This window comes from Pangasianodon hypophthalmus, chromosome 11, assembly GCF_027358585.1.
Source record: "Pangasianodon hypophthalmus isolate fPanHyp1 chromosome 11, fPanHyp1.pri, whole genome shotgun sequence".
NCBI classification, from domain to species: Eukaryota; Metazoa; Chordata; class Actinopteri; order Siluriformes; family Pangasiidae; genus Pangasianodon; species Pangasianodon hypophthalmus.
In genome coordinates, this window is record NC_069720.1 from 13,315,672 (window position 1) to 13,331,867 (window position 16,196).

At 43.0% G+C, this 16,196-nt stretch overlaps 1 protein-coding gene and 4 non-coding genes across 5 annotated transcripts; all 5 read left to right on the plus strand.

Annotated features, from left to right (window-relative positions):
• The first annotated feature begins 1,375 nt into the window (after nt 1–1,375).
• trnag-gcc (transfer RNA glycine (anticodon GCC)) lies at nt 1,376–1,446 on the plus strand. Its single transcript has one exon. It is a non-coding gene; the product is annotated as a tRNA-Gly (tRNA).
• A 1,846-nt stretch (nt 1,447–3,292) lies between these two features.
• On the plus strand, nt 3,293–3,363 carry trnag-gcc (transfer RNA glycine (anticodon GCC)). Its single transcript has one exon. It is a non-coding gene; the product is annotated as a tRNA-Gly (tRNA).
• A 1,873-nt stretch (nt 3,364–5,236) lies between these two features.
• trnag-gcc (transfer RNA glycine (anticodon GCC)) lies at nt 5,237–5,307 on the plus strand. The gene has a single exon. It is a non-coding gene; the product is annotated as a tRNA-Gly (tRNA).
• Nucleotides 5,308–7,179: 1,872 nt separating this feature from the next.
• Nucleotides 7,180–7,250, plus strand: trnag-gcc (transfer RNA glycine (anticodon GCC)). Its single transcript has one exon. It is a non-coding gene; the product is annotated as a tRNA-Gly (tRNA).
• Nucleotides 7,251–8,703: 1,453 nt separating this feature from the next.
• On the plus strand, nt 8,704–11,881 carry LOC117598427 (uncharacterized). The gene is made up of 4 exons (XM_034308887.2): nt 8,704–10,059; nt 10,404–10,478; nt 10,564–10,638; nt 10,731–11,881. The coding sequence occupies exons 1-4, from the start codon at nt 9,660–9,662 to the stop codon at nt 11,339–11,341; spliced, it is 1,161 nt and encodes a 386-aa protein (XP_034164778.2). The 5' UTR covers nt 8,704–9,659; the 3' UTR covers nt 11,342–11,881.
• Nucleotides 11,882–16,196: the final 4,315 nt, after the last annotated feature.

The window sequence follows — 16,196 nt, forward strand, 5'->3', positions numbered from 1 at the left end:
TTACTATTTGTAGTTCACCTGAATCTCACCGATTCTTCAGCAGTTATGTCCGTCATCTGTGCGGTTGAATTTGTGTCCGTCATCTGTTTTACCTTACAACCAGCGTTACCAAGTTTGGAAATGATTAACTTCACATTTGTCACTAAATTACAGAAACGGCCTGTTTAACGTTAGCGAACTGCTGCCTCGCCTGCTTTACTAGTGTGGCTGTAGCTTGTGTCCATCAGGTTCTGATGCCTGATATCATATACCATGAATGAACAGGACTGTTATTTTAATTAACCTGAAGGCTTTTTTTTTTTTCTTTGTGTGTGCGTGTGCTTGTGCGTGGCTGGATTGCGCCATGGTGATAAATGCCAGCGGATTAGATATTTAGCTGTGTTGTGGGTTTTACACTTCTGTCTTGTGTACAGTGTGTCTGATTTTAGCCTTTCAAATTATTTAACTCGTCCGATTTTTTATTTTCATTTTTTTGCATCATAATACAGAACATACACTCACCGTCCACTTTATTAGCAACACCCGTACATTCATGCAGTTATCCAATCAGTAAATCATGGGGCAGCAGCGTAATGGGAAAAAATCCAAACCAAAACGTACCGATACAGGTCAAGAGCTTCAGTTAATGTTGACGTCAAACATCAGAATGAAGAAAAAATGTGATCTCTGTGACTTTGATTGTGGCATGGATGATGGCATCAGATGGGTTGGCTTGAGTTCGCACACAAGAGTTTACAAGGTATCTCAGAAAAGCATGTTGTGAGATCATTTATCCCAAGGTCGATATTCTATCATACTGCATAGCCCAGCCCTCATCTTGAGAACACGTTACAAGATTTGCCTTTTGAGTCACAGGAGAAAGAAAGAGAAAATGAAGTAGTTTCTTAAGGCGACAAGCTCCGACTGTAAAATACATCTTTGTAGCTCAAAACTCTGGAGACTGAATCCATTTTGGGAAATGTAAACAGCTGGACGTAACAGTTCGAGCAACGTCAAGTCGTCGTGTGAAGCTTTTGGTGTATATGCAAAATCCATATTCTTCATTGCAAAGGGGCAGGGCATGGAGTGAAACATACAGTTGGAGAGAAATCTCTCTCTTCTACTCGGACGTGGGTAAAATAGCGACTTGAAATCTCGCGGCGGTGCAAAAGCTCGGAAGAGCGCCGCAAGAGCGTGAGTGGCCAAAAGTAGGCTACATGGCATCCGTAGGGGTTCAGCACCGGCCGCGAACATGAATGGGAATTGGATTAGGGCCGTCTAGCAAAACAGTCCCCGCCCGGAAAGCTCAAGAAGGCTGTGATGGAACAGCGCCACAAAGCGTTAGTGGCCGAGGGTGTATCACATCCGCAGTGGTTTAGGACTCAGGCGCCCCTAAGCATTGGTGGTTCAGTGGTAGAATTCTCGCCTGCCACGCGGGAGGCCCGGGTTCGATTCCCGGCCAATGCACTGCGCGACCTTTTCCCTACCTCTTACAACCCACGTCAACCGACTTGTCTCGTGCCGCACTTTTCCCCACTAGGTTTAGCACAACCTCTTTTCGGTCGGTCGGCCGTTACTGCGGACATCCCTCAACTTACCACTTCAGGCATATTTCCTCCCTGCCTTTCGATCATTGTTACACCACGACCTTTCATCCTTCATCCTGCAGTCATCTGATTCATTTACAGTTTCGCATTGTCCTGTCAAAATCCATCTACAATTTTATCGCTTCTAAGTAGCACTTTACATTTCACAGATTATCACACAAGCAGGTACGGTGACCGCTTCGTTCTTCACCTCCAGTTCTACATGGTTTTATTCAGATGGACCCGGGACGCTTTAGCTAAAACTCCCTAAACTGTTTCCTATTCATTCTCTGTGGTAGTGCTAAACCACTACGGATGTAATATGTTGTTGGCCGCTAACGCTTTGTGGCGCTCGTCCATTGCGTGCTGCAGCTAAAACTTACTATTTGTAGTTCACCTGAATCTCACCGATTCTTCAGCAGTTATGTCCGTCATCTGTGCGGTTGAATTTGTGTCCGTCATCTGTTTTACCTTACAACCAGCGTTACCAAGTTTGGAAATGATTAACTTCACATTTGTCACTAAATTACAGAAACGGCCTGTTTAACGTTAGCGAACTGCTGCCTCGCCTGCTTTACTAGTGTGGCTGTAGCTTGTGTCCATCAGGTTCTGATGCCTGATATCATATACCATGAATGAACAGGACTGTTATTTTAATTAACCTGAAGGCTTTTTTTTTTTTCTTTGTGTGTGCGTGTGCTTGTGCGTGGCTGGATTGCGCCATGGTGATAAATGCCAGCGGATTAGATATTTAGCTGTGTTGTGGGTTTTACACTTCTGTCTTGTGTACAGTGTGTCTGATTTTAGCCTTTCAAATTATTTAACTCGTCCGATTTTTTATTTTCATTTTTTTGCATCATAATACAGAACATACACTCACCGTCCACTTTATTAGCAACACCCGTACATTCATGCAGTTATCCAATCAGTAAATCATGGGGCAGCAGCGTAATGGGAAAAAATCCAAACCAAAACGTACCGATACAGGTCAAGAGCTTCAGTTAATGTTGACGTCAAACATCAGAATGAAGAAAAAATGTGATCTCTGTGACTTTGATTGTGGCATGGATGATGGCATCAGATGGGTTGGCTTGAGTTCGCACACAAGAGTTTACAAGGTATCTCAGAAAAGCATGTTGTGAGATCATTTATCCCAAGGTCGATATTCTATCATACTGCATAGCCCAGCCCTCATCTTGAGAACACGTTACAAGATTTGCCTTTTGAGTCACAGGAGAAAGAAAGAGAAAATGAAGTAGTTTCTTAAGGCGACAAGCTCCGACTGTAAAATACATCTTTGTAGCTCAAAACTCTGGAGACTGAATCCATTTTGGGAAATGTAAACAGCTGGACGTAACAGTTCGAGCAACGTCAAGTCGTCGTGTGAAGCTTTTGGTGTATATGCAAAATCCATATTCTTCATTGCAAAGGGGCAGGGCATGGAGTGAAACATACAGTTGGAGAGAAATCTCTCTCTTCTAAAATCTCGCGGCGGTGCAAAAACTCGGAAGAGCGCCGCAAGAGCGTGAGTGGCCAAAAGTAGGCTACATGGCATCCGTAGGGGTTCAGCACCGGCCGCGAACATGAATGGGAATTGGATTAGGGCCGTCTAGCAAAACAGTCCCCGCCCGGAAAGCTCAAGAAGGCTGTGATGGAACAGCGCCACAAAGCGTTAGTGGCCGAGGGTGTATCACATCCGCAGTGGTTTAGGACTCAGGCGCCCCTAAGCATTGGTGGTTCAGTGGTAGAATTCTCGCCTGCCACGCGGGAGGCCTGGGTTCGATTCCCGGCCAATGCACGGCGCGACCTTTTCCCTACCTCTTACAACCCACGTCAACCGACTTGTCTCGTGCCGCACTTTTCCCCACTAGGTTTAGCACAACCTCTTTTCGGTCGGTCGGCCGTTACTGCGGACATCCCTCAACTTACCACTTCAGGCATATTTCCTCCCTGCCTTTCGATCATTGTTACACCACGACCTTTCATCCTTCATCCTGCAGTCATCTGATTCATTTACAGTTTCGCATTGTCCTGTCAAAATCCATCTACAATTTTATCGCTTCTAAGTAGCACTTTACATTTCACAGATTATCACACAAGCAGGTACGGTGACCGCTTCGTTCTTCACCTCCAGTTCTACATGGTTTTATTCAGATGGACCCGGGACGCTTTAGCTAAAACTCCCTAAACTGTTTCCTATTCATTCTCTGTGGTAGTGCTAAACCACTACGGATGTAATATGTTGTTGGCCGCTAACGCTTTGTGGCGCTCGTCCATTGCGTGCTGCAGCTAAAACTTACTATTTGTAGTTCACCTGAATCTCACCGATTCTTCAGCAGTTATGTCCGTCATCTGTGCGGTTGAATTTGTGTCCGTCATCTGTTTTACCTTACAACCAGCGTTACCAAGTTTGGAAATGATTAACTTCACATTTGTCACTAAATTACAGAAACGGCCTGTTTAACGTTAGCGAACTGCTGCCTCGCCTGCTTTACTAGTGTGGCTGTAGCTTGTGTCCATCAGGTTCTGATGCCTGATATCATATACCATGAATGAACGGGACTGTTATTTTAATTAACCTGAAGGCTTTTTTTTTTTTCTTTGTCTGTGCGTGTGCTTGTGCGTGGCTGGATTGCGCCATGGTGATAAATGCCATCGGATTAGATATTTAGCTGTGTTGTGGGTTTTACACTTCTGTCTTGTGTACAGTGTGTCTGATTTTAGCCTTTCAAATTATTTAACTCGTCCGATTTTTTATTTTCATTTTTTTGCATCATAATACAGAACATACACTCACCGTCCACTTTATTAGCAACACCCGTACATTCATGCAGTTATCCAATCAGTAAATCATGGGGCAGCAGCGTAATGGGAAAAAATCCAAACCAAAACGTACCGATACAGGTCAAGAGCTTCAGTTAATGTTGACATCAAACATCAGAATGAAGAAAAAATGTGATCTCTGTGACTTTGATTGTGGCATGGATGATGGCATCAGATGGGTTGGCTTGAGTTCGCACACAAGAGTTTACAAGGTATCTCAGAAAAGCATGTTGTGAGATCATTTATCCCAAGGTCGATATTCTATCATACTGCATAGCCCAGCCCTCATCTTGAGAACACGTTACAAGATTTGCCTTTTGAGTCACAGGAGAAAGAAAGAGAAAATGAAGTAGTTTCTTAAGGCGACAAGCTCCGACTGTAAAATACATCTTTGTAGCTCAAAACTCTGGAGACTGAATCCATTTTGGGAAATGTAAACAGCTGGACGTAACAGTTCGAGCAACGTCAAGTCGTCGTGTGAAGCTTTTGGTGTATATGCAAAATCCATATTCTTCATTGCAAAGGGGCAGGGCATGGAGTGAAACATACAGTTGGAGAGAAATCTCTCTCTTCTACTCGGACGTGGGTAAAATAGCGACTTGAAATCTCGCGGCGGTGCAAAAGCTCGGAAGAGCGCCGCAAGAGCGTGAGTGGCCAAAAGTAGGCTACATGGCATCCGTAGGGGTTCAGCACCGGCCGCGAACATGAATGGGAATTGGATTAGGGCCGTCTAGCAAAACAGTCCCCGCCCGGAAAGCTCAAGAAGGCTGTGATGGAACAGCGCCACAAAGCGTTAGTGGCCGAGGGTGTATCACATCCGCAGTGGTTTAGGACTCAGGCGCCCCTAAGCATTGGTGGTTCAGTGGTAGAATTCTCGCCTGCCACGCGGGAGGCCCGGGTTCGATTCCCGGCCAATGCACGGCGCGACCTTTTCCCTACCTCTTACAACCCACGTCAACCGACTTGTCTCGTGCCGCACTTTTCCCCACTAGGTTTAGCACAACCTCTTTTCGGTCGGTCGGCCGTTACTGCGGACATCCCTCAACTTACCACTTCAGGCATATTTCCTCCCTGCCTTTCGATCATTGTTACACCACGACCTTTCATCCTTCATCCTGCAGTCATCTGATTCATTTACAGTTTCGCATTGTCCTGTCAAAATCCATCTACAATTTTATCGCTTCTAAGTAGCACTTTACATTTCACAGATTATCACACAAGCAGGTACGGTGACCGCTTCGTTCTTCACCTCCAGTTCTACATGGTTTTATTCAGATGGACCCGGGACGCTTTAGCTAAAACTCCCTAAACTGTTTCCTATTCATTCTCTGTGGTAGTGCTAAACCACTACGGATGTAATATGTTGTTGGCCGCTAACGCTTTGTGGCGCTCGTCCATTGCGTGCTGCAGCTAAAACTTACTATTTGTAGTTCACCTGAATCTCACCGATTCTTCAGCAGTTATGTCCGTCATCTGTGCGGTTGAATTTGTGTCCGTCATCTGTTTTACCTTACAACCAGCGTTACCAAGTTTGGAAATGATTAACTTCACATTTGTCACTAAATTACAGAAACGGCCTGTTTAACGTTAGCGAACTGCTGCCTCGCCTGCTTTACTAGTGTGGCTGTAGCTTGTGTCCATCAGGTTCTGATGCCTGATATCATATACCATGAATGAACGGGACTGTTATTTTAATTAACCTGAAGGCTTTTTTTTTTTCTTTGTGTGTGCGTGTGCTTGTGCGTGGCTGGATTGCGCCATGGTGATAAATGCCATCGGATTAGATATTTAGCTGTGTTGTGGGTTTTACACTTCTGTCTTGTGTACAGTGTGTCTGATTTTAGCCTTTCAAATTATTTAACTCGTCCGATTTTTTATTTTCATTTTTTTGCATCATAATACAGAACATACACTCACCGTCCACTTTATTAGCAACACCCGTACATTCATGCAGTTATCCAATCAGTAAATCATGGGGCAGCAGAGTAATGGGAAAAAATCCAAACAAAAACGTACCGATACAGGTCAAGAGCTTCAGTTAATGTTGACATCAAACATCAGAATGAAGAAAAAATGTGATCTCTGTGACTTTGATTGTGGCATGGATGATGGCATCAGATGGGTTGGCTTGAGTTCGCACACAAGAGTTTACAAGGTATCTCAGAAAAGCATGTTGTGAGATCATTTATCCCAAGGTCGATATTCTATCATACTGCATAGCCCAGCCCTAATCTTGAGAACACGTTACAAGATTTGCCTTTTGAGTCACAGGAGAAAGAAAGAGAAAATGAAGTAGTTTCTTAAGGCGACAAGCTCCGACTGTAAAATACATCTTTGTAGCTCAAAACTCTGGAGACTGAATCCATTTTGGGAAATGTAAACAGCTGGACGTAACAGTTCGAGCAACGTCAAGTCGTCGTGTGAAGCTTTTGGTGTATATGCAAAATCCATATTCTTCATTGCAAAGGGGCAGGGCATGGAGTGAAACATACAGTTGGAGAGAAATCTCTCTCTTCTACTCGGACGTGGGTAAAATAGCGACTTGAAATCTCGCGGCGGTGCAAAAGCTCGGAAGAGCGCCGCAAGAGCGTGAGTGGCCAAAAGTAGGCTACATGGCATCCGTAGGGGTTCAGCACCGGCCGCGAACATGAATGGGAATTGGATTAGGGCCGTCTAGCAAAACAGTCCCCGCCCGGAAAGCTCAAGAAGGCTGTGATGGAACAGCGCCACAAAGCGTTAGTGGCCGAGGGTGTATCACATCCGCAGTGGTTTAGGACTCAGGCGCCCCTAAGCATTGGTGGTTCAGTGGTAGAATTCTCGCCTGCCACGCGGGAGGCCCGGGTTCGATTCCCGGCCAATGCACGGCGCGACCTTTTCCCTACCTCTTACAACCCACGTCAACCGACTTGTCTCGTGCCGCACTTTTCCCCACTAGGTTTAGCACAACCTCTTTTCGGTCGGTCGGCCGTTACTGCGGACATCCCTCAACTTACCACTTCAGGCATATTTCCTCCCTGCCTTTCGATCATTGTTACACCACGACCTTTCATCCTTCATCCTGCAGTCATCTGATTCATTTACAGTTTCGCATTGTCCTGTCAAAATCCATCTACAATTTTATCGCTTCTAAGTAGCACTTTACATTTCACAGATTATCACACAAGCAGGTACGGTGACCGCTTCGTTCTTCACCTCCAGTTCTACATGGTTTTATTCAGATGGACCCGGGACGCTTTAGCTAAAACTCCCTAAACTGTTTCCTATTCATTCTCTGTGGTAGTGCTAAACCACTACGGATGTAATATGTTGTTGGCCGCTAACGCTTTGTGGCGCTCGTCCATTGCGTGCTGCAGCTAAAACTTACTATTTGTAGTTCACCTGAATCTCACCGATTCTTCAGCAGTTATGTCCGTCATCTGTGCGGTTGAATTTGTGTCCGTCATCTGTTTTACCTTACAACCAGCGTTACCAAGTTTGGAAATGATTAACTTCACATTTGTCACTAAATTACAGAAACGGCCTGTTTAACGTTAGCGAACTGCTGCCTCGCCTGCTTTACTAGTGTGGCTGTAGCTTGTGTCCATCAGGTTCTGATGCCTGATATCATATACCATGAATGAACGGGACTGTTATTTTAATTAACCTGAAGCCTTTTTTTTTTTTCTTTGTGCGTGCGTGTGCGTGGCTGGATTGCGCCATGGTGATAAATGCCAGCGGATTAGATATTTAGCTGTGTTGTGGGTTTTACACTTCTGTCTTGTGTACAGTGTGTCTGATTTTAGCCTTTCAAATTATTTCACTCGTCCGATTTTTTATTTTCATTTTTTTGCATCATAATACAGAACATACACTCACCGTCCACTTTATTAGCAACGTGTCCCGTGTCGCTGTTCCCCCCGGGAAATTAGAAATCGTCATTTTACTTCCGCCCGAGTAGGAGAGAGAGAGTGTACGCTGCTCAACTACTTTGTTGCTTATTGTTATAATTATTATTCAATGCTTCTTGGCTCAGTTACTTTATATCACATCAGCATGTGTTTTATCTCTATTAATGCTGAAATCAGATTAGTTTCTCTGCCAACACGCCAGCATCGCCCCGTCAGAGACTTGTTTGTTACCAAAATTTACCCTACCAGCTTTTCTCTCTAACGTATGTTTGGGTGATTTAAACGCTAAAGTATGAATGAACATGACTGTAATTCTTTTTGTGTTAAATATAGATGAGCGTTTTTCCGTCATCATGCAGGCAATGCTCCTCCTATGAGAAAGTGTTTGTTCTCTAACACCGCGCTGGTTAATTACAAGCTAAATTATAAATGAACATGACCATTATTTTAATTTATTGTAGTGTTTTTCAGTTTACATCTATTACACTATTCTAAAATTAAATTTTAGAATATTTTTAAAAAATCTATTCTAAAAAAAAAAAAAAGCCGCGCTGGTCGGTCGCTGCAGTCATCAAGTCTGACTAAGGCAGTGATGCATTGTAGATTATATACATTTGGGGGCAGTGCCTAGAGATGGAGGCAAAGCAGTATGGTGGCGACCCTAAACAAAGCATGCAAATGAAGTAGACTGTTCTGGCCACCCGCCCCATTTCACTAGTCTTAATCCAATCAGCATAACTATCCTACTCAGACAGTTCATTATCATAGAAACAAAGAGAAAATCCACACCTATGGGGGTACATTCAGGTATTGAGGAACACGAACAATGGTCCCAGTTCAAAGGATATGAAAGGAGCACCACGAATTATCAATTACAAAAAGGTGATAGTTACAGTATCCTGGTTCATTTGACTTATAAAGAAAGGAACAAGACTGGCAGAAACTATGCTGGCAGAGAAAGAATAGCTCTTAAAATTTGTATTCCCACAGCTTCTACACGGAACCTTTGGGCATACTTTGCCTCAGACATATCACATGGTCATATATCATATGTTCGTAAGTACACTTTTCTGTTGTGTTTTCAGTTATTGCTGTGCATCGTTCAGAGTGCCAGACCTTCATGCAGGAGAACATCTGAACTGGGATGCTTGGGGGACTATGGATGGTGTTATTGCTGAGGCTGCTTCTGGTGACCTACAAAACACCTGTGCATCACGATCCCACTTCAATCAGCATATAACCATCAAGCTGGACCTGTTCCATTGCATGAGGTGCTTCCTCTGTGAGTGTGTTTCAGAGCATCACACCCTATACAGTTCCTTCACCCAATTCTTATCTGCCACTTTCTGTGTGGTAGATCAGAAGGACCTGCAGAAGCTCAATAATGCATATGCATTTTGTGGGATTCAGCCTGCCAACCCCACCAAGCAGCAAGAGGGTTGAAGGAGTTATGCAGCACTTCCATTTGGCATCTGATCCAAATGGCGTCTCCCTGTACAAACCCTCTATACTGAAGGCATGGTGCATGGTGGCTGGTGAGATCCTGTACAGGCATGGTGGAACACTGCAGCTTAATCATGTCCAGGGTGAGGGGGCTAAAGTTGATGTCTGGATCCCAATAAGAGGAACATCTCAGCAGGAGGGCTACCATTTCCACCAGACTCAGTGGGTCACTGGCACACGTGTTTCCTCAGAGCTGTTTCAAGCCCAGGGCATGACCGGAGTGGCACACTGGAACTTTCATCATCTGGTGGACCTGAAAATGCCAGATGTTTGGCTTCCTGGTGAGTTTGATCCATCTCTGATTGCCGAACTCAATACTGTTTCAGAGAGGGTGTTAGGAATGCCGAAGTATCCTGCCCTTCAGCTGTCCAACAAAGATTGTGGGGAGAGGTTTGGGCTGGAGTTTGTTGAACCTGGATGTCGTTCTGTAGTACTGAACTGGGAAAAGCACAAGAGCAAGCCCGCTCAGCCTTTAAATCCAGCTGAGCAAAGCAGCCCACCCACTGCCCAAGTCCTCAGCTAGAGTCAGGGAAACAATTTAAAGAAGGAAAATCTCACAAGACACTTATCATATATTTATTATCTGTAAAGTAACACTACTGATGCTCTTTTGTTGTTCCTGTAGAATCCACTGGTACACTGACTGTGTCCTTGCTGTCCTCATTTCTTGGTGCCCATGTGGAGCATCAGTCAGAGCCAGGTAAACATTTGACAGATGAACATCATGCACAAACTGCGTTTGTTTTTTTCCTTATCCATAAAACTAAATGCTTAACTTGTTGTAGAATCCACTGGCATGCTGCCTGTGCCCTCGCTGTCCTCACCTCATGGTGCCCATGTGAAGCCTCAGTCAGAACTAGGTAAACAACAGATGAACAAACTCTTTTACCAAACCCTATTATAATTTATTCATGGCACAAAGATTGATTCTATCCTATTTTCCTTGATGTAGGAACCTCATATACACCACCTCTGCCCATGGTGGCCTCACCTGCGAGCACCTGCACTGGACCTGTGAAGACTGGTGGGAAGGCATTTGTGCTGGACCACAAATGGTGGACAGCCCCAATGAAAGAGGCCATTGACGTCTTGCTGAATAAGCATCATGGGAAGAAGGACATGCTAAAGTTTGTGAATCAGGAGTACACAGCAGTGGCCCAGAACTCCTGTACTGATCTCAATAGCATGCTCCATCCAACCACAAGATTGCACATTGCACAGTACGTCAAGCACTTGGCCAAACTGCTAAACATCAGTTCGTCTTTAAATACAAGTCCAGAGAAACTAATTGAGGGACAGCAACTCTGGCACTCACTGACAGAGGGGAGTGAAACTACCAGTGTCCCAGTGGTAACAATGCCCCCTGCAGTTTTAAACCCACCAACATCTGCTCTGACCACACCCCTGACTCAAGAGACCATTGAGAGAATTGTCGAGAGCATCATGGAGAGGCAACAACAGCCAAAGCAGAAGAAGAAGCAGACAAAGACTTGTCTTGCTTGTGGACAGCCAAAGTCTCACTATGAGAGTGATGGCTGTTTTATCCACTTTTTTTTTTTATAAGCAAGGCCCTGTCAGGTACTTCTACTGTTCCACAAAGGTTTTTAAAGCTTACGGTGGTGAAGGACTTACAAACCCCAGAATACCATTTCAAAACTTCATGGAAACAGAGTTCTTTCAGCGAGAACTTGAGGCCACAAAGAAACAAGTGGAAGAGAAAATACAGCAGAAACGCACAAGGCCTGATTCTCAACACATTGGTCGCTTGTGTAGATTTTGTAAAATGGAACTTAAGCAGGGCCCAAACAGTCCACACATATACACAGGCTTTCCTGGAGTTGCAGAGAAATATGTTTATTGTCTTGCCAAAGTCTTTTCCATTTACAATCATCAGGGAATGGAAAGAGTTGACCTGGAAAGAGTTTCAGAAGTCTGCTTTTTATGAGATGGAAAGACAGATGGATGGCAGAAAAAAGAAAATGAAGAAAAATGTTCCCATGTAAATATCTTTCGTTCGTGGTGAATATTTTAATATTTTTTTGTTTCTTCATTATTATTGCTTTTGGTTTTCACTGCTCTTTTGAAGTGTTTAAAATGCAAATAATAAAAAAAAGGTAAACTAATTGCTTGGTGTAGTGTGTCTCTGTTTGCAGGATTCATTATTTACGCTATTATATTGCCAACATTTAACTTGTATGTTAACTTAAGACTCCCATCACTCAAGAAACCATACGCATTCAACAGTGGAATTCATTATATTAGAGTAAAAGCTTGTTTAAAATTCTCATTTGCATTGCAAATACAACTTAATAGTTTTATACTATTACTTTTTTATTTTTTTATCACATTTTGTAAAATTAAAAAGTAGTAACAGTATAAAACTGTTGTGATATTTGTAATGGGTCAATGTTAACAGTGGTTAGAGATTTATTCTGTGTTGCACATTTGATGAATAAATATTTTAACTCTATATGCAAGTAAGCATTAATCAATTAATAACATACATTGCCATCAAACACAGAAAACATTTTGAACCACACTGCAATATTAATACATTGTTATTATTTCAGAATTGTGTGGAACATGTCTGTCTTTGTGCTTATAATGCACAAATTTGTGTGAGACAATATTTCAGAGTCGCACTAAGTGGGATTCGAACCCATGTCCAGACAAATATTTAAATAAAATATGAAAAAGAAAAAAAAAAAAAAAGACTGCAGCACCTGGTACAGCAGCAGAAAAGATTCAGTTTGATTGGCCAGCTATTTTGCTAGATGGCCCTAAACCAATTCCCATTCATTTTCAAGGCTGGTACTGAACCACTACGGATGCCATATATTTTTGGCCACTCACGCTCTTGCGGCGCTCTTCCGAGCTTTTGCACCGCCGCGAGATTTCAAGTCGCTATTTTACCCACGTCCGAGTAGAAGAGAGAGATTTCTCTCCAACTGTATGTTTCACTCCATGCCCTGCCCCTTTGCAATGAAGAATATGGATTTTGCATATACACCAAAAGCTTCACACAACGATTTGACATTGTTTGAACTGTTACGTCCTACTGTTTACATTTCCCAAAATGGATTCAGTCTCCAGAGTTTTGAGCTACAAAGATGTATTTTACAGTCGGAGCTTGTCGCCTTAAGAAACTACTTCATTTTCTCTTTCTTTCTCCTGTGACTCAAAAGGCAAATCTTGTAACGTGTTCTCAAGATGAGGGCTGGGCTATGCAGTATGATAGAATATCGACCTTGGGATAAATGATCTCACAACATGCTTTTCTGAGATACCTTGTAAACTCTTGTGTGCGAACTCAAGCCAACCCATCTGATGCCATCATCCATGCCACAATCAAAGTCACAGAGATCACATTTTTTCTTCATTCTGATGTTTGATGTCAACATTAACTGAAGCTCTTGACCTGTATCGGTATGGTTTTTTTTTTTTTCTTCATTGCGCTGCTGCCACGTGATTTACTGATTGGATAACTGCATGAATGTACGGGTGTTGCTAATAAAGTGGACGGTGAGTGTATGTTCTGTATTATGATGCAAAAAAATGAAAATAAAAAATCGGACGAGTTAAATAATTTGAAAGGCTAAAATCAGACACACTGTACACAAGACAGAAGTGTAAAACCCACAACACAGCTAAATATCTAATCCGATGGTATTTATCGCAATCCACACACACACACACACACACACACGCACACAAAAAAAAGCCTTCAGGTTAATTAAAATAACAGTCCTGTTCATTCATGGTATATGATATCAGGCATCAGAACCTGATGGACACAAGCTACAGCCACACTAGTAAAGCAGGCGAGGCAGCAGTTCGCTAACGTTAAACAGGCCGTTTCTGTAATTTAGTGACAAATGTGAAGTTAATCATTTCCAAACTTGGTAACGCTGGTTGTAAGGTAAAACAGATGACGGACACAAATTCAACCGCACAGATAACGGACATAACTGCTGAAGAATCGGTGAGATTCAGGTGAACTACAAATAGTAAGTTTTAGCTGCAGCACGCAATGGACGAGCGCCACAAAGCGTTAGCGGCCAACAACATATTACATCCGTAGTGGTTTAGCACTACCACAGAGAATGAATAGGAAACAGTTTAGGGAGTTTTAGCTAAAGCGTCCCGGGTCCATCTGAATAAAACCATGTAGAACTGGAGGTGAAGAACGAAGCGGTCACCGTACCTGCTTGTCTGTTCCATCGCAGAAGCATGGGGAAGCATGATTACTACCAGCTATTAAACACATAGTCAGGGAGTTATTTGGAGAGGAAGCGGCACAAAAAGGAGATTGTGTCCTTGTCGGAAAATACAGTGAGCAGGCGCGTGACATGGCCAATGATATTGCTTCGCAGCAATAAAAAATAAGTTTGAAAGTCCCTGCGCTACGTCACGTTCTTATTATTTCCCCTTAAACTATGTGTAAATCTCACATGCAAAACAGGGATCTTTAGGCTTGTTCGCTAACTTTTCCTAGCTTAAATTTTATGGCTATTGGATGCAAGCAAACTGCACTTTGTCCTTATTTCCTACACCATTATCTTCTCGTTTTCAACACGTCTAAAATAAGACAACTGCATATGAAACTAACTGTAATATACTATCAAAAATACTTTACCGCATCATAATAATTCCGTACTAATGCACCTGTTAAACCGATAAAGGCTCCAGCACGTGACCAGGTCTCACCTTCATGTCTGGAAGCCCACTACTGGACCTCCTCAGTTTGCCTACCAAGAACAGGTCAGTGGATGACAGTCAACACTTTTACTGCCTGGGAGCCTATGCTAGGATACTGTTTGTGGACTTCAGCACAACCTTCAAAAACCATTATCCCAGACACCCTCCACCACAACCTCAGCCAACTCTCTGCACCTGCAGCCACCTCTCACTGGATCACTAACTTTCTGACAGACAGGAGGCAGCAGGTGAAGGTGGGTGGAATGACTGCACTCTCAGCACTGGTGCCCCTCAACGGTGTGTGCTCTCGCCACTGCTTTTCTCCATCTACATCAATGACTTCATTTCTGACAACACCTCTGTTAAGTTCCTGATATTTGCAGATGTCACAACCATCATTGGCCTCATCTGCAACGACGATGAGTCTGCATACAAATAAGAGGTTGATCGGCTTACACTCTAGTGCATAACAGAGAATTTTCTCACTTGATTGCTGTTAAAAATTAATGTTTTGGAGTGGAGAAAAATCAAATAACTTTCTTTTAAGACAGCTATTGTTGCATCCTGCAAGCGCAGGACAATGAAGGCATACTGATATCTGCCAGTAACTCCAGAGTCTGTCGGTCACAAAAATGGCGGCGGGGTCATGCAGGTGACGTCACAGTTCATCGTAAACACTGATATTCTCATTAATGAGGTTTTAAATCAACAAGGTTATTACACTTAAGTCATTATTCTGTCCATGAAATGCCCCCATGTTTGTCTATGTTGCATAGCAACCATAGCTTACTGTTAACAGACTATTTTGTGGCAAAATAAATGTTTTATTTAAAAACTGAATATTCTTTAAAATAACTTCGACATATCCTGTTTAAGAACAGTACTGCGAAACAGCAACTTGTCCTTGTTTACAACCAAGACTCCAAACATAAATGTTAAATAAATGTCTCCTAAAAAAATGTCACCACTTCAACATTTATGTTATACTTTGTTAAAATTATGTGGTGTATGTATGTATGTATGTATATATATATATATACTATATATATATATATATATATATATATATATATATATATATATATATAGTATATATATATATACACACTATATTACCAAAAGTATTCGGTCACCCATCCAAATGATCAGAATCAGGTGTCCTAATCACTTGGCCTGGCCACAGGTGTATAAAATCAAGCACTTAGGCATGCAGACTGTTTTTACAAACATTTGTGAAAGAATGGGCCGCTCTCAGGAGCTCAGTGAATTCCAGCGTGGAACTGTCATAGGATGCCACCTGTGCAACAAATCCAGTCGTGAAATTTCCTCGCTCCTAAATATTCCACAGTCAACTGTCAGCTTTATCATAACAAAATGGAAGAGTTTGGGAACAACAGCAACTCAGCCACGAAGTGGTAGGCCACGTAAACTGACGGAGAGGGGTCAGCGGATGCTGAAGCGCATATTGCAAAGAGGTCGTCGACTTTCTTCACAGTCAATTGCTACAGAGCTCCAAACTTCATGTGACCTTCAGATTAGCCCAAGTACAGTACGCAGAGAGCTTCATGGAATGGGTTTCCATGGCCGAGCAGCTGCATCCAAGTCACACATCACTAAGTGCAATGCAAAGCGTCGGATGCAGTGGTGTAAAGCACGCCGCCACTGGACTCTAGAGCAGTGGAGACGCGTTCTCTGGAGTGATTAATCACGCTTTTCCATC

Excerpts from the sequence above, each read along its gene's own strand:
- LOC117598427 (XM_034308887.2), top strand. The coding sequence starts at position 9,660 with ATGCATATGCATTTTGTGGGATTCAGCCTGCCAACCCCACCAAGCAGC. Across the intron at positions 10,060-10,403 it reads GCCAGATGTTTGGCTTCCTG|AATCCACTGGTACACTGACT; the intron begins GTGAGTTTGATC and ends TTGTTCCTGTAG. Across the intron at positions 10,639-10,730 it reads GAAGCCTCAGTCAGAACTAG|GAACCTCATATACACCACCT; the intron begins GTAAACAACAGA and ends TCCTTGATGTAG.